Source organism: Rhagoletis zephyria, unplaced genomic scaffold (assembly GCF_001687245.7).
Source record: "Rhagoletis zephyria isolate East Lansing unplaced genomic scaffold, Rhagoletis_zephyria_1.1 Rzeph_scaffold_01666, whole genome shotgun sequence".
In the NCBI taxonomy this organism is placed as follows: domain Eukaryota; kingdom Metazoa; phylum Arthropoda; class Insecta; order Diptera; family Tephritidae; genus Rhagoletis; species Rhagoletis zephyria.
The window spans coordinates 50,188-74,508 of NW_016158750.1; the positions used below are offsets into that span (position 1 = coordinate 50,188).

Sequence of the window (24,321 nt, forward strand, 5' to 3'; positions counted from 1 at the left end):
ATAGTAGTAGTGTTACTCCCCATGGGCTATAGAGCTTCCAAAAATATTAAAAAATATCTTAAAAATATATACAAAGAAGCATAGAAACAAAAAAAAAAAAATTAAACAAGTTTAACTTATGCCCTAAACGATAAAAAAGTCATAAAAATATTCTGGCCTAGTTAGTTCATATCAAGACTTAATAGGTTATAAAAGCTTAGGAATCTGTGTAGCCGTTTCGCATAGTATGTTTTTAATATTATCAAATTTTAAATCCCCCGATAAAAAGTTCCTAATTTCAAAAAAGGCAAGGTCTTAATTTTTCAGGTTGTACAATTTATTTTCGAGTAAACTTCTACAAAGTGTAATTTGAGTTCGAAGCGAATTTGGTTTAAATTTACTGGGGAGTGAATGGTGAAACCTACCTGAAAGCCTTTTCAATTCATTTCGATTGATATCCATCCTTTAAAAATTCAATAAACATATAAAATAATTTGAATGCAGCTTATAGAATAAGTGGCAACTCTCCTAAATACATTTCAGAAATAAAGCCTTTTCAATCCCAATACGATTGACACCCATATCTTAATAATTCATTTGACTTTTTAAATAATTTGAATATTTGAACAGGTGGAAACCCTCTTAAAACACCCAAAAAATATTTATACTGTTCAAGCGGAAGATTTCTTAACAAATTTTAAAACACATACTTGAATTAAGTAATTGCCCTAATTTACGTTGAGTTGGATTTTTTAAACAGGTGGCAACCCTCCTAAATATATTTCAGAAATAAAGCCTTTTTAAAATCATTTCGATGATACCCATTTTTAATAATTCATCCAACTTCTTAAATAATAAGCACGTGGCAACCCTTTTTAAACATTCTAAATGTTCAAACTCAAGTTTTTTTTTAATACATTTTCGCTTCATGCTTCAATAACTTGCGACTCTTTAAACAGGTAGCACGCCCCTCCAAAGGTAGTTTCGCGCTAAGATATTCTTAAATATTCTTCGTCTAACATTGCGCTACATATTTTAATTAACTAATAAATTAAGTTGCATTTTATTTTTTAAACAACCCCCCTAAATATGGTTCAGAAGTAAAGATTGTCCAAAACCCATTCGATTGATACCCATATTTTAATAATTCATTTAACTTATTTAATAATTTGAAATAAATTTTTAGGCAACCCACTTCAAAAATATTCTTAATGTTTAAACTAAAGCCTTCGTTTGAAATCCATATTTTGACATTTCATATAACTTTTGGATAAGTTAGCTAAATTCGAAATTTCAAGCAGGTGGCAACCCACTTCAAAAATTTTCAAACTGCTACCTTCTGAGCCCCTTTCGTTTGGCACCCATATATTGAAATTTTTCCCCCTATTTAATTTTCTTAATTAAAATTTAATTTGATTTTTTAAACAGGTGGCAACCCTTCTAAAGTTTAGTTAAGAAAGAAAGATTTTCAAAACCATTTCCATTGGTTTTGAAATATTTTTTTTTTTTTTTTAATAATTTTAATATAATTTTTTAAAAGATGGCAACTGTTTTTCAAAAAAGTAAAACCTTACTGCATATCTTCAGTCCAAGGGTTTTAATTTGACATCTCATTTGGGAAAATCGAACGAACGGCGCGGTTATTATGGCATTGCTTATTAAATTATTTGAATTCAATTGAACTATAGGTGGCAACTCTGTTCCAAAAAATAAAACCAGTTTGCACATCTACAGGCCAAGCGCTTTAATTTGACACCCCATTTTTTTATCCTGAAAAAAAAAAATCCCTTCGCGTATTATATATATAGATTTGGCGGATTAGCCGTATCTTCCGAGGCAGAACCTGCACCGTTCTTTCGATTACTTTAGTTTTTTAGAGTTAAAATATTTATTAAAATAAAATTTTGGTGAAATCGTATTCCCATTTAAGAAGAATTTGCAAATCACCGGTTCAAGACACCACAAGTCCTTTATATTTGACCTGCAAGGACTTGTTTTAACCTACATATAAAAAAATCTGATGTTCGTTTTGCTTCATCACGTTAGTATTTTTTTCTAGCCACGCACGATATCCGCCATATTTTTTGGGGCTGTGTAATTAGCCTTTCGTTTTTTAATTTCGTGATCTTTCACAGAAGAAAATTAATCCAGCTATAATTTCGTCTTATTTTACAATTTTCAGACCAATGTCGGCTCCCTCTACATCGCACCATTGGCGCCACCAACTGAACCGCAAGCACCGAGTGTTGTGCGTCAATTTCAGCAGCAACAGCAACAACGTGAATCACCAATACGTCAAATACCACAACAACAACAGCAACAACAATCGCAGCCAATGCGCTCAACCGTGCCTTGGTTGAGCAGCAAACCCAAAGCGAATGAGCAACCCGAATGGGCGCGTCCTGAAGAGAATGGCAATGTGGTGCCATCGTCGTTGCATCGCATGAAGTCGCCACCACCACCAGCAATGACAGCACAACAGTCACAAGTGCAACAGCAACAGCAACTAGCACAACAACAACAGCAACAGCAGCAGCAGCAGCAGCAGCAGCAACAACAATTGTACTATCAACAGCAGCAACAACAACAAAAACCACAAACGCAACACTATGGCTATCAGCCCGAGCAGGGTAATGGCTTTGCCGCAGCAACGCCAGCGAATTTCGGTAGTCAAGGTGTTGGAAGCACTGGATTGCGTTTGCAAATCAATGCCAACAATGCCAGTAGTGCGCCAAATCAACAAACTGGCCCAAGGGTGAGTGGAAAATTCAATGTGAAATGTTGTATTTTATTAAAGCATAACTCGTTTGTTTCACAACAGGAACGCATTATACCCATACAATTGGAGCAGACACCGACCAATACGCCACAACAACAACCGAAATTCAATGTCAGCTATGGTGGCGTTAACAATGGTAAGTTATGTGAGAAAAGTTTCCGACATTTCAAAATATTTACAAGCTAACATTCTCCGCTGCAGCACCGAATAACTTTGTGGTTCGTTCGCCAAATCAGTTCGTTGATCAGGGCTACAACAATTATCCAACAGCGACTGGCACACAGCAGCCCGCGTCGGCTGCTGCTGTCAATGCGCAGCGCGTAATGTCACCAACACAGCAATTAAATGCACCACGCATTGTACAACAACAACAGCAATATACAAATAATAATGCTGGTAGCGCCGGCAACCGCTCACGCATCATACCCATCACCATGGAGGGTGGTGCTGGCAGTGAGGGCACACGCGGCCCGATTTCACCATCGCCGATCATTTTGCAAAAGTAAGTAAGCAGCTGTTGCGTGGCGTGAAAGCTTTAGAAAAAGCTTGCAATTCAAAGTTACTTTTTTATAATTCTATCAGCGCAGTTATTCCATTGTTTTGAAAGCACGCAGCATTTACATACTACTGTTCCTCATTTGATTTTTGATTTAAAAAATATGTATATTGTACATTTAAAAACGCTTTCACTAGCTTTGCGCTTTTTATTACCGCTTTTTTTATAAATTTTTTGTTTGGTATTTTTTGTTGCCTCTGACATCGGTGATTAAGTGAACACTACAATCTGGTAGTTTACGAGTGCCCACTTGAGGCGGAAATACAGTACAGAAAGAGTCGTCTCAGGTAGGGTGAGAGGTGTAAACAAAAAATGTTCGTGTCACGTGTCATGTATGAGTGTTGTGTAGTTTTGTGTGCGTGCGGCATGAAAAAACACAAAGGCTTGCTTTGGCAGTCAAAAAGTTCATCATTAACAATGAATCATAAAATATTCAAACTAAAATTGAATTGGAAACACATACTTTTGTTTAAAATATTTCAAGTTAAAAGTTTACTTAGACACATTTTTTAACGTTTATAGTTTTGCATAGTTCTCTCTAAAACCGGTATGCGAATATTTACTGAAAGACAATAATCGTCTCTGAATTGCAGGATTATCATACCTTTTCCCATCTTTAATTCAACATTCAAGCCAACTTATACTTTTCCACCTAGTCCTGAGAACTTGTAGATTTTTAATTTGCAGTTTTAATTCTTCTACAGACATCTAACTTAATAATTTTCATAATTTTCAAACACATGCGATGCATTTGAAAATACTCTCCTTAAAAGCTTTTAAAAGCTCATCCACAACATTTACCATCAACGATGAAGATAATTTATTACCCCGTAAAAGTATCTAGTTTTAAAAGCTTTTAAAAATTCCGAATTTTCTAAGTTCAAAGTTTCCAAAAAATTTAGATATCATTCAGCTAACGCTTTTTAAAAGTCAGTAATAAACTTCAAGGAGCTTTTGAAGATTTCAAATTTGACAAAACTATTTAACAGATTTAAAGCTAACTACTCTTTTTAAAATTGCCAAAGTTCTCAAAAATAAGTTTATGCAACCGACAACCTGCAAGTGTTAGTAATAGACTCGGAGCTTTGAATATTTAGAACTTTCTAAGTTTGACATAACTTTTCAAATATGCAAAACATACACCTGAAAATACAGTTAAACGCCCCAATGAGCTTTTGGGCTTTAGAAAGCTTAAACAATATCACTGACACCTCCAAAGCTATTAAATCAAGTATGCAAAATATACACCTGTATATACAGTAAAATACTCCAATGAGCTTTTGGGCTTTTGAAAGCGCTATATAAAATGCATTGAAAGCTTTAAAAAGCTCGGTGTTTTGCTTATGAAATGGCAACTCTGTTTTTTTTTTCAAAAAAGCTCTATATAAAATCCAATGAAAGCTTTAAGAAGCTCGGTGTTTGTGCTTATAAAGTGGCAACTGATCTTAAGTCTTCATTTCTATTGAAAGTTCAAAGATTTTTTAGGTGGTTTTTACAAANACTCCAATGAGCTTTTGGGCTTTTGAAAGCGCTATATAAAATGCATTGAACGCTTTAAAAAGCTCGGTGTTTTGCTTATGAAATGGCAACTCTGTTTTTTTTCAAAAAAGCTCTATATAAAATCCAATGAAAGCTTTAAGAAGCTCGGTGTTTGTGCTTATAAAGTGGCAACTGATCCTAAGTCTTCATTTCTATTGAAAGTTCAAAGATTTTTTAGGTGGTTTTTTCAATCATATCAAAATCAATTAAAGCCTCTGAAAAAAGTTGAAATTTTGAACTATGCAACCTTGAGACCTCATAGTTTTTAACTATATTGAAAATAATTTCAAATCAAACTTTTCGAAATAGGGATATGTACAGTTGAGAGAAATGCTACAAACTGGAAAACTGATATATGTATGTACATATGTACTATATATACGTTGAAAGCTATAGAAGCTTTCTATGAAACCAATAGCGTCCGCAATTTTTTTTGTAATTTTTCTATACCAACACGAGGAAAATAGTTTTCGATAAAACTTTATTGAATAANTGATATATGTATGTACATATGTACTATATATACGTTGAAAGCTATAGAAGTCATCAAGCTTTCTATGAAACCAATAGCGTCCGAAATTTTTTTTTGTAATTTTTCTATACCTACACGAGGAAAATAGTTTTCGATAAAACTTTATTGAATATTGCTACTTCAAGGTAGGAGCTTTCAAAAGCTCACTTCAACGTCAATTTATTAAGCACTGAGCACCTTCGCCCACACACACACACACGCACAACCACTCGATGTTTAACAACAAAGCTTTTGTTCAGTATTTTACCACTAATCAACAAAATTTGCGCTACTAATTGACATCATCACTAAAACATCTAACCTCTAGCAACTCGCCCACTTCTTCTAGCGATCCACGCTCGTCACCCATACAATCGAAATCCTTTAGAATTTTGCAAAAAATCACTGATACTATTGACGACAGTAGAGGGGATGATAAGAAAGTGGAAAACAATACGGATGCAGAGCCCCAATTGCAGCGCCCACAATATGCGAGACAAATGAGCGCCCAACAGGCGCGCCAACAACCGAATGTGGAACAAATGAGACGCATGCAAATCACACAAGATTCGCAACAGCAGCAGCAGCAGCAACAACAACAACCGTCACAATCGCCACAGACATGGAATCAAGGTGGGTTACTTAGTACCCTGCAAAAGCTTCAACAAAGCTTAAGTGCAACAAGGTACATGTAGAAGTTGTTGAGAAGTAAAAACAAATAAATACAAGTAAATAAGAAGAGAGAGCAGGTGAAAGCTCTTGTAGCGCGTGGGAAACCAAAGTGCTATAAAGTGAAGTGCAGAGCTTAATTTAGATTTTTTTTTTTTCGTAATTACGTGATCCTCAATGTTAGCATAGATTTGTACATATTTACATAGTAGTGATTAACTGGAATAAGGAGTCTTAAAAAGAAGGTAAAGCAAGTGAAATTGGCGCACATATTTTGCTCATTCGATTGCTGTAAAGCTTTTTAACGCGCTGTTGTTCGAAAAGCTTTCGGCTTTCTGAGTTGGCTATTTCTAATATAAAAACAAAATTAAATAAACTTGTAACCTCCTTAATTAGGTTTCCTTTTAGTTGAGCTTTGTAAATTTCACAAAATAATGACTTTTGGTGTATGGAAAATTTTAGCCATTTAATAAAAAAGCACATTAATATTTTTAACACTCACACATCTACACAAAATACATTTACATTTTGCACACAGCATAAACAAATATTTGTACAGAACACTACGCTCCACCAAGGCGAATCAACATATTTATATATGTAATTCTCCGTTTTCTTTTCTTTTAGGTAATGCTTCGAAAAGCACTCTACCACGCACCATTTACAACAACTTCAATGGTGAGCTTATTGCAAGCTTGTTGGACTGTAGTGTATTAGTGTGAAAATCGTTAAATGTTTTTTGTGTTTCTGTTGTTTTTTTATCCAAGGATGAAATTTTCAAAAATATATTTATGTATTATTATTTTAGACATGCCACAACCATATGTCCATCCCAGTGAACAACAAGTACCCGAACCGAAAAAATATACCGGTAGCGCAATACCAAGTCGATCATTTAAGATTTTGCAAGCGATGACAACACCGGAAAACGCTGGTAAGCTTTTTTACGCAAAGATATTAACGTAATTTTTTAAAAAGTTTTTTTTTTTTTTTAACCTGAGTGATTTATTTTCATAGAATCATTAAATTTATGTGTGAATTGAAAAAAAAAGTTGTGTTAACCACAAGACGACAATCAACAGATGAAGGGGTGGTTTGGCATGAGCTTTTAAGTTTTTTAGATGGCGCAATTGATTACCTAAAACAGTAACTAAATGTTTCATAAGCCGAATGAGAAGTATGAGAAGTAAGGCAAAAAAAAAACAAATAATGTTACACATTTCAATTAAAGGGTTCATGATGCAAGCGTTCAAAATATGATGACGGTATGTCGGTTAATGTCGTTCTAAGGTGCGTTTGTACGCAGTGGAGGGTCAAAAGGTTTTTTTTTACGTAAGTTGGGATATCAACCGTTATTTTTTTTTTTTTTTAGTTTGCACGTTCGATCCAACATTACCGCCTATTTTCGACCACAAAACACAAACACTTTGAAGCTGATCGTTTTACTCCACGCAAGAGAGGAAGTCTCGATAACCTCTAGTAAAGAAATTCTTCCATAAATCCTACTCTACTAGGAAAGTTTTCTCCAACTCTACTAAGGTGGTGAGCTATCTGGGTATTAAAGAGAGTAAGTGTTGCGGTGGTACTGTGCAATATACGGAAACCAATATGATGTACAGCTGGGTTACAAGAAGTGTGGGAAGACAGTTAAATATTCGAAAGGCTAGTTCCTTAAAGATACCAAACGCTTCTGCTTACAAGGTCGGGACCAATACCTGTGAAGAGATTGGTTTTCTCGGTGTCTTCCTGAACTTCGCCGCTATTGACAGTAACTGCCGCACTTGTTTTTGACTTGTCGTTTAGCTTTGCTCGTCGAAGGATGCAGTCAGAACACCCCCCAATATTTTACTTCGTCTGCTTTTGTAAGAACTTTACATATTCTAGTTGATTTAATGCGGGAATGCCATGGGACGGCAAGGAGAGGGTAATCAAGCGCGTTAGAGGGATCTCATACCTCTGCCGGCAAGAGAAGGAAAGTAGGGGAAGAGAAGGAAGGGAAGGAAAGGAAAGAGAAGGAAGGAATGGAAGGGAAAGGGAATGGAAGGCAAATAGAAGAGATTTAAAGAATTTGAAAAAGTGGTGAATTGATAACTATATGCTTTTAAACCTACTCTGGTTGGGATAGCAGTTGTTGATTAGTAGAAAGTTTACGCTAGAGGGAGAATTTCTATAGATAATTTGTAGTCAGCCTTTGATAGAATAAGCTTCATCTGTTGATTACATCGTATTGCACACACACATACCAATACAAACAATACACATTAAGTTTCTAAATAGAATTTTGAACAAAACAAAACAAGCAAAGATTCAAGAAAATACTTGATCTATTCAAAGGTACATACACACATCCGGATTATCCACAAAACTTCATGACAAAGACTTAATTTACTACCACTTAACAATTATTATTATACATATATTATTTTATTTATAAATTTTTTTCTAATTTTTTTAACTACTATTTTACTTGAGTTAAAGAGAAATTTCACCTTTTTGTTTTGCATTATACTTTAATTTTAATAATTTTAAATTAATTTAATTAAAGAAAAAAAATTGTTACTTTAAACCTGGCACCTGATTACCGCTTTTTTCGAACGTGTGTATTTATTTTGCATTGAAAATAATGATTAATTCACAACCTTTGGAAAACAATCTCAAACTAATCCATTTGGGTTGAATTACTTATTTCTCGCTGTACTTACAAATATTTATGTATTTGACATGGCTAAAAACATAAAAACTCTATATATATATATATATATATACACTAATTTGATAAGAAAGATATAAAATGTAAATCTCATGGTAATATGTTTGCATGATTAACCTTTTAAGACTATCTAGTACAATCAGTTCCATGAAGCCAAACTTCGGCAAATTTTAGTAATCGCCAAGCATTTTGTCCTTAAAATTCCCCCCAGAATGGATAGTTTAAGGTTTTTTTTTTTGTTCGTAAATTAGTTAGTATCATGAATTTTCATTATTTTCATAGATTTTGTTCACTCACTAAAGATGTTCACTCATTAACTTTGTATATATGGACACGCATACACACACACACATGCACTGACCATCAAAACTGAGTGTATGGTGATTTTTGTTAAATATTTGCAACGATTTTCAAGTTAAAATCTTTTTTTTTATAAAAATATGGTTCTTGCGCTAACTGAAAGCACATAGCTCAAACTTTCAAACAATATACAGAATTGCATAAGCCATGTAACTGCATAACCAAACATTTTTTAGAAATTCAAGTTAAAAAATTCAAAATTTTAATGTATGTACAGTCGGTGCCGAATGTAAGTGCACAGAATCTATTGTTATATGGAAGAAAATGCGGAACACCCTCCGCAAAAAAAATTCTAAAAAATCAACGGGAATTTCTAGCGACTTGAAACTTGCCCTTTGTTTTACTAAAATTGAAAATTTTGAAATTTTGATTAAAATTGTTTGAATTTTTGTGACCTTTATATAAAGTGTGAAACTTTGATTTATATGTTTAAAGTTATAGAATGAGATATATTTTCATAAATAATTAATGACAAAAAAAAAATCATGAAAATAATTGTGAATATTATATTAGAACAAGGTGCACACTTACATTTCACACTGACTGTACATATATTGAATTTTTCTATATTCCATATAAGATTTGAAAGTTTTACTTGCGAGCTTTTGGTTAAATATAGCAAAAAAATGTTAGCCTGAAAAACATTTCACATATTTTACAAACGTTACCCTGCGTTCAGTTTTGATCGCCAGTGTACATAAACTGATTCAAAAAAATGACCGCGTGTTAATTTTTTTTTTAAATATTCGTAATGTTTTTTACGCTAAAATTTAGTAAAAACTCAACAAGTTTTCAAAATTAAAAAAAAAAAAACGCAAAAGCTCTCCCACAAAACAAATCTAAAAAATCCGCGCGATTTCTTAGCCGGTTGACACATACAATTCATTAAACTAAAATTATATGGACTCTTAAGCTGCTTACCGAAAAGTGTTCAGAAGATTCAGACTAATAACTAGTTGTAATATTGATGATAATTTTTGGAATTTTTCTAATTTTTGTATAAAGTTTGGAACTGTGGTGATTTATATGTTTTTGGTCATTTGTTTGAGTCACTGCACATACACATGTTGTACACTAAACATTAATAACATAATTCGCGTAAAATTGGTAAATTAGTTATTAAAAAAAAAAAACAATTCAATCCTCTAAAATGTTTACTCATTTACTTTGCGCTCATTACGTTAATTAAACTATTTTTATTTCTTCTTTCTATTTCTTTCCATACCATTTTACATACAATTTATTCCGAAAAACCAACCCAAATTTTTTAGCCGAGTTGGCAGCCTCAGATTGTGTTGAATCGAACGAAAATCCTTTGCAAGCTGATGAAAATCAAAGCAAACAAATTGATAATCAAAATTTTACAGCAAATAATATGAATGAAAATAATGAAGACACTTTCGAAATTACCAACACACCTACCACACATCACCCGACCAGCACCACATCATCCTCATCCTCCATTTCATCGCTTAGTTCTGAGTCCTACCCTCATTACATGCCCAAACATGCTTATCCGCCCTATGGCTATCCATATCCCTATCCCTGGTATCCACCACCATCACACATGCCAACCACTAATGGCGAAGCTTACCCGCCATGGCCATATGGCTACAATATGCCACCACCGCCCACTAACAGTGACCTCCCTGGTGGTAATGCCGCTTATCCCACCCATCCACCACATCCATATCCCTATTACTATCCTTACTATCCACCACCGCCACACTCTGTCCCTCATATGCAACCTACACACCCCGCCCAAAACACAAATGAATTCGATTCGCAAAATGCTTATCATCACCACTACGATGCAAATGCATCCGCCGCCGCGTCCACGTATCCTGCTTACGTGCCGCCGCCATATCCCTATCCCTACCCGGTTGCACCCAGCTATAGTCCGAGCCCAGCATCCAGCCGTGACAGCAGCGTATTGCCCGACATCATTGTCACGCCCAGCACCGATGATATGCCCTCTCAGGTTATATTACAGCACCACATTAAAGTTGAGAAACGTGATGTGCCAAAACGGAATGATGCCGTGGAAATCGAAGAGGTCGCAACTAGCGGCAATGCGCTCAAAGCGAAAGCCATGCGTCGCGAAGAACGCGAGGGTTCTGTAGTCGATATATTGACACAACGTCTGGAAGACATGTCTAAAGTGGTCGAGCAAAACCTGAATATGAGCAAGGATGTGGAGAAGAACTATGCAGGCGAGCGTGATAAGGAGTTTGGCGAGAAGTCACCAACGGATAATGCTTCCCCTGTGCCTGCACAAATTGTCACTCTAGCTTCGGAAACGGAAGTGAGTTCAGACTATGACAGCAGTAGCAGCGACGATGAAGAGGACTCTGATGTGACGCCTAAATGTGTTGAGCCTAATGGGCTACAAGCCATAAAATCTGTAAGCAATATACAGATCTATAAGCATCGTAAATCTCACACAATTGAAGCAGACGATGAAGATGACGTCACCACAGCTGATGGCGAAAGCGATGTATTCGATGAGGAAGACCAGGATGATGAAGATGCGGTCGAGGAGATTGAGTTGGATGAATGCATTGAGGACAACGACGACATGGATTATGATAATTTAAGTGTTATCTACGAAGAGGAGAGCGAGCTGGAACGCAGCAGTGAGAAGCCGAATACGATTATTTTTCGTGAAGGCTCTAGTGTTAGCGACGCTACAACTGTCGATCGAGAAGATGCAGTTGAGCAGCAGATTGAAGAAAACGACAATAATGATGAAACGGAAGAGGACTCCACCTCGGTTACGGTGCGTCTGCCGCTAAAGTTCTCATTCAATGATGAGAATGTAGCCACTGTGGAGGTGGGCAAGTCGCAAATCGAGGAGAAACGGCATAGTATCTCCTCAGAGGGCAGACGTAGCTCGTTTATTGTCGCAAATCCGAAACTCGACTCTGACGAGGAAGCGCAAGAGTACGATGATGATTGCGAGGTGAGCGTCACTATCAGCTTGAGTGGCTCCTCACGTTCCGGCTCAGTAGAACGTATACCGGAGAAACGCCGCACCTCAGCGGCATATCCCATCGAAGAGTTGCCAACACCGGAACCCAAAGCTGATCCTATTGGATCTAGCAGCGAAGATGTCTCAGTCTCATTTTCATTGAATATGCGCAATAAATTTATGGGTGAGACAATTGACAACAATTTGACCAACAATATCGCAGACATTAAAAACGAACGCGCTAAAATTGACAAAATGGAAGAGGTAAAAGAAACCGATATCAGCAAGAAGAAAGTGGCAGAGGCTAAGGAAAGCGTGGCGCAAGTAGTGGCGTCCGATGACTTAGATTTCTTTGCTACGTTGCGTGCAACCAAACTACAAGCCCAGAAAATGATGGAGCAATCGGCAAGCTATTGGGGGAAATCAACGGAGAAGCAGCAGCCAACAACGGAAACCGTAAACCAGGAAGAATCTTTCGCCACTAAGGTTGAAGAAGAGGCAGAAGTGGAGATGGAGGACATTTGGGCCGGAAATGAAGACGACCTACCAAAGCCGGTACCAAAATTAAAACTACCAGCCGCGCTAGCTGACGCCAAAGAAAACTTTTGGGCAACATTTGCGGCGGCTACTCGGAAGACACATGAACAAATTGAGGAAGCTGAGGCGGAAGAAGCGAAGGTGAAAACTGCTGGAACCGAAGTCAAAAATGTGCCTGAGGCCAAAACCAAAAAGGCAGCTGAAGCTGAGGCCGAAGCTGAGAATGATAAAGAAGAAGTTGACTTCTGGGCTGAGATAGAAAAATCGAAGGAAAATAAAACGACTACTACAGAAAAGAAGGTTAAGACAAGCGAACTCTTACGCGAGGATATACATGAGGTCCATTATCAACCAAAAATAATGACGTCGCAAGCCGAAATATTGCCGACAGTGCTACAAGCTGATGTCTACTCTCCGGCCGAAGAAGAACTGGAAGATGATGAAACAAGTGAAAGCGTTGAGGACGACTCTGAGGAAGAAGTAGAAGAATTTACTGGCCAAAAAGCGGAAGAATCGGAGGAGGAAGAAGACTTTTGGGCATCTGTTGAAAAGGCTAAAACTTCAATAGCCACCACAAAATCTGTCAAACCAATCGCTACGGTAGAAGTACATTCAACAGAAGCAGTTGCAGATGATAACGATTATTGGGCTAATATCGGGAAGAGTAAAGAAAGTACACAGGAAATTAAAAACACTTTCGACCCTACACTCTATCCCGAGGAGCCTCGCGAAGTTGATACAGACGAAGAGATCGATTTCTGGGCAGAAATCGAGGCTAAAAACCGAAACACAGATGACGTGAACTTTTACAAAGCTGCATCGTTCTGGGCTAGCCGCGAGCGCAAGAATTCAGTTGATGAGACACCCTACACGAAGGTGGTACCTAAACCCTTCACAGCCAACTTGCCTGAGGAGCCAACTGTGGATGTGGGCCTTTGGGCAGCACTCGAAGCTGCAAAGGGTGTAGAGCCCGAGTACATTGATCCAATTGTAGAGGAAGAGAAGACTTTAGCTTCGCAGTTCAATAAACTACCTCATGACGAGGAAGTGATTTCAGATAATGAAGAAGATGTCCATGCGAGCACGAGTGATATTTGGGAGATAGCTTCTTTGCATGAGCCAGCTGTAGTAAACGTTTGGGAACCGCCAATAGAGATCAAAGAGTTCAATAAACCCTACGAAGCCTTAGAGCAATGGATACACGATAACGATGGGGATGAAAATGTTCTCGAAGAGAAGAAAGAGAGCCCGCGGAGCGACGCGGCGGGCGAAGGAGATGAGGCCAATATAAAGCGCAATAATTACCGCAAGGCAATGGCTTTCTTCACCACCTCCATTGACGAGCAGAAGGAAGCAAGCGCTGAGCGGCAAATAAAAAGAGGACGTACGTCTAATAGAAACTCGTTGATCGAGCGCGAAAATGTGAATTTGAGTGAGCAAGAGAGCATTGAGGGCGCTGTTAATAATTACTACACAACAACAGTTACACAGAGTGCAATAAGAGGTAAGAGCGTTGGGCCCGAAAGCGTTTGCAAAGCACCAAGCTTACAAACCAAAGTAAGAGGTCGCAGTGTTGGGGTCGAAATGCCTCCTAACACAGTATGCGTTGATACAACTGCGCCGGTTGGAGAAATCACTGAAGTTGGCGCCGACCGCAGCGCCACACCAACCAACTACAGGAAGCAGGAATTACCTGCATTGTACGTTGAACCGATTGTGGGAAAGAAACTTCTGCCCAATGGCTTACCCGACTTAGGACTCCAGAAAGAGGAGTCGAAAATCTCAGTGCGCGATAGGATTTCTGCTTTTGAAACAGGTGATGTCGAGTCACCAACAAAATCGAAAAATTCCGATAGTAAAATTCACTCACTCTCTGTCGAGAGTTATACACGCAAAGGCTCACTTTCACGTAACAGTTCACAGCGCTCTGAATCCGAAATGGAAGAAGATGACTCCGGTGTTACCGACATGAACAAACCACTTTCAGAAACCGACACAGAGTCGGAAAGCTTCCCCGAGTTGCGTAAAATGAGCAGCTACCAGCGTGCCGCCACACATTCCAGACTCTTCAAATTGCTGCAGGACGAGAACGACCCACTCGATGATGACAAGCTCAGCAAAGAGCTCGCCGATGAGTTCCAATTCAAGCCCAGCCGACGTAAGATTGTACACAATGTGTCCATCACACGTCGACAAAACCCAAACGCGCTCTCCGACGCTGAAACCATGTCGCAACGACGTGAACGTCTGTCGTTGCCTTTGCGTAAGAACACAAGCATAGACGCCGACAATCCATCGACGCCCAACAGTCCCGCCTCACCTATCATGGGTCAGCCGTCCAGCAGTCGCGCCGTAAGCGACAAGCTAGTCAATGAATTGGTACAGAGTTTGCTGTTGAAGCGCGACAGCAGTCATTTGCGTCAAATGCCTATGGAGAAGCTGCAGGCAGCTGCCAAGCGAGTGCTAGAAGAAGAGCTCGATTCGCTGGAAAATACATCGGTGGAGACCACACCGGCGCCCACGCCAAGCGAGCTGAAAGCGGACAAAGGCTATGCCGACTACTATGATACATGGTCGAAAGCGAATGGCAAGCCCGATTCGTTGCCACCACCGAAAGCGTATCGCGCGNCGGTGGAGACCACACCGGCGCCCACGCCAAGCGAGCTGAAAGCGGACAAAAGCTATGCCGACTACTATGATACATGGTCGAAAGCGAATGGCAAGCCCGATTCGTTGCCACCACCGAAAGCGTATCGCGCTTTGCAAGATACGTCGCGACGCAGTCCCTGGTCGGTGCGTTGTCCACGCGTACTCAGTTCGAAAACGATAAACCGCGATTTGGCGCGTGTAACCGAATCGCCTGAGATCTTTACATCAAATAGCAAAAGTCCGGATTGCGTGTCGCAGTCACGCGAGGGCTCAGTGACGCGTTGGCGCAAAGTCTAGCAACGGGCAGGGTGAGGGGTTGGCAGCACGTAAGGATGAGTGACGCCGAAAATGGGGGAGAACTAAATATTTAAAATAGGAATTAAGGGCTTAACTTTAAGAAAACGTAACGGTGATGCAAATTAAAATTTTGAAATCCAAATTATGAAAAGATAAAAAAAATCCTGCGGTGCATGGCACCAAAAACCAAACCATAAATGTGGTTTGTCGCGACAGCCGAGCTGTAGGCGACAAACAGCCGCATTATCGAATGGAAGAAATTTCAGAGAACTTTTTTAACTGGGTGGGTAGCACCAACTCGCACAGGTCAACAACCCAACACTGCCTTTTTGTACTCAGTTAATAAAATTTAATCTAAAATTACATAGAAAAGTGAAAGTATGAGATGCTGTTAATATTTTGTAAATACTATAAATAATCTTAAATTCAAAGCATACAATTTTTGATTCATTTGATTAAAAACATTTTTTTATTTTTGTGAGAAAAAGCGTACGCAGCTCCTGGCAGATTTTGAATTTTGACGAATCATTCATTTTCTATAAATAACCCAACAACACGCAAATAAATCATGCACATAAAAGAAAACTCATTTCTGCTAAACAATCACAATCGTGTAAAAAATAAGCATAAATAAAGGAAAACCAACATAAAAATTTTAAAATACGCAAAATTTCGAAAAAAAAAATCTGTTTGAAAAGCACAGTCATTACGCCGAAAGTTATACAAAGAAAAATCGTTCATTCGTTCGTTCGTTCGTTCGTTACCTCAGTGCATACATACATACATACATACATACATACATACATAAATCATGACCAATTTGTATGTAAATATGTACAGCAAAAANTCGTTACCTCAGTGCATACATACATACATACATACATACATACATACATACATAAATCATGACCAATTTGTATGTAAATATGTACAGCAAAACTAAAATCGCTGAATCGACCAATCAACCAAGCAATCAATCAACCACCTCTCAGCCAAGTGTAGCGTTATTGCACTAGATCAATCGCAATCAGACACACAAACGAAAAATGCGTACAAACAAATGAGACAAACTTTTGTAAATTGCGAAAATTTATCATAAAACGTTAATCCAATAAATCTCTTCATCAACGAACAAAGTATTTTGTCAAGCTCATTCAAAATCCTAAGGTACCTAAAAAAAAAAAAAAAAAGTATGTTTCTTTAAAAATTTATTGTTTCGTTTTCGTTAATTTGCGTAAAAGCTGGCTTTTCCCCCCAAAATGTACTAATGAAATGTTTTCGTAAGAGATTCCATACCTGAACATTAGAAAAAATTTCGCGGGTTTTTTTTTTTTTTTTGATGCCCTACAAACCGGTTATGAGTTATAGAATTTGATCTCGGATAACTAAGAAAGCCGAAGGCCAATTCTAGATAGGAAAGACTCAGGCTTAAAGATCGGATATAAACACCTCCTCAAAATTTAAATTAGGACGGCATGTGTTTTTACGAGCAGTTTATGGAAGACATCCGAAAGTTGTTATCATTATCAAATCGCTAAGAGTATTATAAAATATCTACTCGTTTTCTATGTTGGCAACACATTTCAAAGTTTCTTATTATTATCATCAGATCTACAGGCGGCCTTTAAGAGAAGTATTTTTATGATAGATAATTAAGAGTTTTGTTAATTTTTAACGGGAGCGAAGACCATTATTGATGTTGTTGTTGATCTTTCGTGGTCACTATTAATATTTCATTGGTACAGTGGACATCGAACTCGGATCTAATCGAAATTTTTGGCTTGTTTGACTTCTGCAGGCTTAAAACAGGGCCCGAGGACAAAAGGTNTTAATATTTCATTGGTACAGTGGACATCGAACTCGGATCTAATCGAAATTTTTGGCTTGTTTGACTTCTGCAGGTTTAAAACAGGGCCCGAGGACAAAAGGTATGATCGAAATTAAATGTCGTTCTCGTAGTTTTGTTCTCCAGAACGTTTCAAAACCAAAACCGAAATGAGAATAAAACTGTTGAGGACGTTCTCAATGTGAGATATATGTATGAGAACAAAACCCTTTGGAGCATCCCAAAGAGAACAAAATGCCAAAAATACTTGAGCAAACATTTCTAAGAGAACAAAATGAGATCAAAAGTCTAAGTAACTTTCTCTCGACGAACAATTTGGGAGCTGAAGTCTCAGGAACTTTCTGACAGAGAACAAAATGGGAATAAATGTTCTCCGCACTATTTGCGAAGAATGGAAGCGAAAACAAAATTTTTCTTACAGCGTTCCATTAGTTCGAAATGTTTGAATATGTATTAAAATGAATCAACAAAAACTGATAGATAATTGTGCAAATAAAGCCAACGAAAGACACAGAAAATGAAAAACTGTTCCACAAATGGACAGTTTACCCTAATAATAAACGATCTGAAAGTTAAAATGGCGCTGCTCTAGCTTAGAAGTAACAATCGCCCCTCTCATTCCTAACGTTAAGCTCCCAAAACTTTTATTCGCGTTTTGACCTCTAGCAGAACGTTACCCACGCGTTTGGTCTTATTTCATTCTCCTTGAAGCCGTTCTCGATTCTTTCGTTCTTATTGGAAACGCTTCCGAAAGTTTCATTCACATTCTGTTCCTCTTGAGAATGTTCCCGAGAGTTTTGTTCGCATTTTGTTATTCACGGAAACGTTCCCGAACCTTTTGTTCTCTTTTTGTTCCCGTTCAAACTGATCACAATACTTTTCTTCCACTATCATACTTTTTAAGCAGTCAATAGTAACTTCGGAAAGTAAACGAGTAAGCCAATTATAATACTGGTGTACGACGAAATTTTTTTTCTAGGAACTCCATTTTCAAAACATACACTCACGGCCAAAATTATTTTCTCAGAGAATTTTTCACAATATATGTAATGATTTTTATTTCGCTTTGCGCTAGTTTTTTTGTACAAATATGGTTACTACTACAACAAAAAACATAGATATAACTTTGTGCAAAACTTAGTAAAATGCAATAAACTTTAGTGGCAATTCTAAAATTTTTTATCAGCTTTTATATATATTTTTTTTTTTTTGAGTATGCAGTGGCCCAATAAACTTTAGTTTACTAAAGTGCAAGTTTGAAATAGTATGGAAAAATTGCGAAACATCTTCAACAAAAAAAATCTCAAAAATAAATGCGGAATTTTATCGCCTGTCCCAGAGTAAAACTCCGCTCCGACCTCATAACCGAAACTACTACCTGTTGAGGTATAGCATAGACAGACGGCAACGATAATCCGGATTAATCACGCAGTTAATCTGGTCAAAAATGTTACCCTGACAGACGAGAGTATTGCGGATGAAGGGTTCGAATTCCACGGTTAACAAAGTTTTTTTTTACATTTTTTTTTATATAGCTTCTTTAATTATTATTTTGTAATTATATGTAGTTGCTAACCAAATTAATCCCTAAAAAATTAAATTAACTGGAAATTATTAAGTGAAGTAATATCAAAAAAAATAAATAAATAAAAAAATACAAAAAATTAAACAAAAACATATCTTTTTATCATTCAGCTACCGCGGACGCCAATTATTTTTCTTTATTGCTTGCTCATACATAGATTAGTTTGCTGTAGGACCCAATCCGATTCAACTGCAGCTAACTCCCGAGCCAATTCCGAATTATCCGGATCAACGCTTCCGCCTGTCTAAACAGTATGTTGTTGTGGTCTGATAACCGCATTCAATTGAACGATAATTATAAAAAAAAAAAATGTATGCCATCCAAAAATAACCTGCTTCGTGAATTCACTGAATATATTAACGTTCTGACTGATGAAGAACTCCCTAAGTGATGTTAGTAATCCAACTTTTCTCCTCATGCCAACTCCAAGTCGAGGTGTGATAGGGCTACAGACACAATCCAAATGATTTTCGTTTCCTTCTTCTTTAAATAGACTCAGCTTTGAGTTATTCTTTTCTAAATTCAAGTTACAAATATTTGTATGGCTTGTAAGGTCTGGAGTCTCTTCCAAAAAAAAAAAAACACGCTTGCTAGCTAAATTGCATTGCTCCAACTCCTTTGGTTGTTTACACAATTTTAAACAATAAAATATTTGCGATAAACTATCTTTATGCGAAAATTACTTTCATTATAAATCATTTAAAAATAACAATATTCAAAAAAACTTCATTGAAATACTATAAAAAAAAATCGATTTTTTCTATTATCCCTAACTTCAAATTAAATTATTTGTATTACCCCTCTATTATCTTCAAATTTTTACTAATTCTAATTAACAACTCGTAAAAAAAATTGTTAAAATTTTAATTTGCAATTAAAGGTTTGTATAATATTGAATTGTTACTCTTTGGCTAACACAGTGTTTTTAACAATTGATGTGAAAAAATTGGCATTACATGTAAGAATAAGGTGTTCGTAGTCTTTTTGTAAATATTTCTAAACAACATGCTCTGCAAACTTAATTTATCGCAAATATTTTATCTGCAACGAGGGCTTTCCCTTAGCTTTTTGTAACGCTAAATAGCCGCCCAAGTGTTATAAACTGAACTCTTTGTTGTTGTTGTACGGAGAGAATAACTCCACCTTTGGCTAATGAGTGTGAAAAAATAAAAATAAAAAGTTGAGGAAAGAATTTAAGAATTGCCGACGCAACGAATGAAGTTTTTTTCTTTGCAAATGTGAAAATATTTTTAATTAAAAATAAACACTGTATTATACTTTTATTTGATATAACCGCATTCGTTCGTTTTCTTAATGTTTTTTTAAACGTTTTCCTTCTAAAACCGATTAACTCATTCAAGCGCCTAATTTTTTTCTCTTATAATTCTATTTTTTAACAATTCTAATAAAATATTTATGTACATACATACATATGTTCAACTGCATTGTTTTTTATCTGAACTGTGAATAGCTTTTTCATTTGAGTTTTTTGACATAAAATACAAATTTTATTTGAGCTATTACGTGCAAGATTAAAGTAAAAATTATAAAAAATGTTAATCGAATAAAAAAGGTGAAGTTTTCTCTCATACAAATAGAAATCAATTAACTTTTTAATAATAGCTAAATTTTGTTTTCCGCTACTTTGTTCCTCCTAATTTTTACGTGCGAATTGGCTTTACTCTGCCTAATGTTAAAAGTGTTTTGCCTAGTAGTGCTTTTNTTGAAATCATGTAATTAGTTAAACACATATGGCGTTTTCATAAAAAATAAAATAAATTATAAAAGCTTCATAAAATGGTATTTTTGACAATATATCTTTTCATGAAGCATTTCCAATCTATTTTAGTTATTGTGAGTTTGGTGTTACCAAATATCAAGAAAACAGCCATTTTCGAACTAAAAAGTTCACATATTTTATTTTGAAGTTTTATTGTTAACTTTAGTTTACATTTTCTATATTCATATGTTTAATTATAAGTTGTTGCTTATAATAAGATTTAAAATTTAAGCGAAGCAGTTATTCTTACTTAACATAAAAATATTAAGCTTAAGGAGCATTTAAAGAGCTAAAGTAGTTTTAATTAAAATTCTTAATCGTTTCCTTAGATTGAGGGACGAGTATTTTTTTTTCTGTCCAAATTTTATAACTTAAACGTGCATGCGAATAGAATAGCACCCCATTTCAAAGTGATATTGTTTGCCACTCATGTTTATTTATTTTTTTTTTTAGGATTTTTCAATTAAAATACAGTTCATTCTCTAACAAAACTCATATAAACCCTAGTTTAAAAGTTGTTAAAAGACTACAAAAAAAATGCTACAAATTTTCACCCAAAGTAAAACTTTTCTCAGAAGTTTTAGAATTTTTTCGAGAACGCATTTTTATCACTCATTCAATTTTACTCTAATAATGTGCAAGTTTCAAGTGGCTAAAAATTACCGTTGATTTTTTAGATTTTTTTTCGCCGAAGGTGTTGCGGGTTTCTTCCATACAAAGACATACAGACTAAAATTGAATGAGCTATAAAACTGTGTGCTCGAAAAAATTCTAGCCACGATGAATGTGTTTTAATTGAAAAATCCTAAAAATAAATAAATAAACATGAGTGCCAAACAATATCACTTTGAAATGGGGGTGCTATAGATATGTCCAATACTGTGGATATTAACCGATGTTTTCATAAAATTTAAAAATTTTGGTTATGTCGGATTTCCACTGGAGCATTTAAAACACTCCCTGTCATTATGTTTAAAATAAAATATTTTAAGTACTATATTTCCACTTGCCATTGAAAAGGTCACTTTCGCCATTTAATGCCCATTGGAAATTCGCCATTGGAGGGTTGTAGAACGTGCACTTGATTTTGATAAATATTTGGCACTTTTCACATCTTTCTATGTACATACTTCGATAAATAGCGCAAGTCATTGAAACCAGATTAAAAACCGTTCATTAGTGGAAGTGTTTGGTTTTGTTTGAACGAAACCAGTTATTTTGTGTAAAAATATACAAAGCTCATATAACTAAAATTAAAACTTTTATATTTATTTGAATTTATTAAAGTGGCCATACGTCAAAGAGGTAAACGTGTGGAGGATAACAAGGCTAGGTTAATAGTTATTAAAGGTTAAGGGTAATGCCTAGGGTATTTAAGAATAAAGTTTTTATATACACAATTTTTTAAGTATGCTCACTACTATTAATGTTATTTTATCTGAAATGTAGAAAGCTGGCGATATCAGGTATCAGTTACAGGTGGGCCGTACATCGACATTCTAATATTTTTTACAAAAAACACAATATTCCACAGCACGAGAAGAAAGCGAAAACTCTAAATTAAAAAGAACGGATTCTCGAAGCAGGGTTCATACACAGACGCAAGATTTTGTAAGTCATTTGCGCCATTTATCATGCCCATCTTCGGCAATATATACATATGTATGTAATTAAGGAATTGGCGAGGAAAATCTTAAGTCTCCCCAATTTCCACTTCTTTTGAGCCGACCTAGTTTCTTGCAATAACAGTAAAATACCCAGGAGGGTGGGGTATAACGCAACTTTGTGTCATCGCGAAGCAACTCCACCAAATTGTCCAGAAATCTTTTCAATTGATCAAATCAAGGTAATGTAAAAATTACCCAAGAAGGCCAAAGATTTCCGAAAAAAATTGTATTGTGTGCTGATTCTTAAGGTATCAGATCATTACCTTACGGTAGGTAAACTAGGGAAGTTAGTCTCTTGACGAGCTTTTTTTCGGATTTACAGAAAGGAGAGAAAATATAAAAAAAAAAATGGGTACTCCAAGCCCCATATTTGTGATACTTGTGTCCTTTTTCAGAGAACTTGATGTTTGTTTGAAAATAAAATCAATATTTTTTCTTTCTGAACGCGAATTTTGGGTATGACAAAATATTATAATTTTCTACGAAAATTTCAAACAGTTAGGACTAAAGTTAAGTTAGGTTAATATGGCTGGTAATACGCTACCCATAAACTACTAGAACCATACCACTACTGGTGCCAGTAAGGACATACCAGAGCGAAAATGAAAGAAGACTACGACTATCCAGTTGCGCGAGTCAGAAGAAAACGAAAAATGTGTGCATAAATTTGTACGAGTACTACTTGTATATGTATGCTGCTTATCCATCATACTTACTAGGTTAATTTTTTTTTTAAGTTCTTCCAAAAATATGTAACTTGATCAAGACCAGTTCGTATAATACGATAGTATGTATGTATGTTTGTTTTTAATACAATAACTTTGATATTTGAAAATTGTTCAAGTTGCCTAAAAAGCTTATTATTGACAGCAGCACTATAAAGTTAACATTTTCAATGCAACTGCTTTAACTACATAAGTCAACAAGCATAGAACTACTGAATAATATTCCACTACTTACTAAATGTATGTAAAATATAACAACAAGCAATGTATGTATAGTATATAGCATCTTCATATGCCTTAGTAACAATGCTTAAAATTTGTTCTACAAATGCCTACAAAAACTACAATCAGCACGTTTTACGCGTTAATTTGTTATATTAGGCAACAAACTACATTTTAGTGTATTGTATACATATACATACATACATATGTATATACATGTATATTTAAATGAGTATGTATAGTAAAATTCATTTAAATACACTTTTTACATTTTATTCGTCATCTTTGCATGCAATTGCATAGACCATTGCTGAAAGTTTGCAATTTGGTCCGGAATGTTTAAAGTATTTACTAAGGTTGTCTTCTTTTAAAAGCATTTGAACCAATTATACATTTATTATCTATTTGTATTTTTTGATTAACCGTGCACTGTTTATCAACAGTTGTTTAATATTTTATTTAAATGTACTTGTACATATGAATATTGTACTAAGCAGTATAGAAATATGTATGTATATATAAATATGTATATGTATTAAGTATATTGCTATTTTGTATTGTTATTACAGTTTACTTTGAACCTTAAACTTTTTGTTTAGTATTAGCTCCTTTAACCCTCGGATTTATTTTAGGTATTTATGAAGTTGTCAGCATTATTATCTCTCATTGAAATTGAGGAGATGGGTATCATGTAAAATTTACGAATTCGTCTAGCAGCAGTGCGACGGCCAGAGGGAGAAAATTTAGATGAATATGAAACTACTATAATAATTAAATCACTTTGAAGAGGCTGCTTTAAGAGAAGTCTGCATAGCATATTATTCAGTTGTTTAAGAGAATTTTCAATATCATTTTAGGTGGTTTTTATAAGTTAAGTAGATATTTTGATAGCAATATTGTGATTCGAAGAATAAAGTGTGAGCGTGTGTAGGACTGTGA

The 24,321-nt window shown here is 35.8% G+C and overlaps 2 protein-coding genes across 2 annotated transcripts in view; one reads left to right on the top strand and one right to left on the bottom strand.

Annotated features, from left to right (window-relative positions):
- LOC108364767 (uncharacterized) overlaps positions 1–16,350 on the top strand; it is a 51,723-nt gene extending 35,373 nt beyond the window's left edge. The window contains exons 5-12 of the mRNA XM_017618596.1: positions 2,162–2,734; positions 2,801–2,894; positions 2,960–3,260; positions 5,693–5,997; positions 6,661–6,711; positions 6,842–6,967; positions 10,375–15,142; positions 15,272–16,350. Of these exons, the coding sequence (XP_017474085.1) occupies positions 2,162–2,734; positions 2,801–2,894; positions 2,960–3,260; positions 5,693–5,997; positions 6,661–6,711; positions 6,842–6,967; positions 10,375–15,142; positions 15,272–15,557 (6,504 nt within the window). The 3' untranslated portion in view covers positions 15,558–16,350. The remainder of the gene's footprint in view (positions 1–2,161; positions 2,735–2,800; positions 2,895–2,959; positions 3,261–5,692; positions 5,998–6,660; positions 6,712–6,841; positions 6,968–10,374; positions 15,143–15,271) is intronic.
- The window catches only part of Drep4 (DNA fragmentation factor-related protein 4), a 61,472-nt gene that overhangs the window by 34,050 nt on the left and 3,101 nt on the right, over positions 1–24,321 (bottom strand). The gene's annotated exons all lie outside the window — the stretch shown is intronic.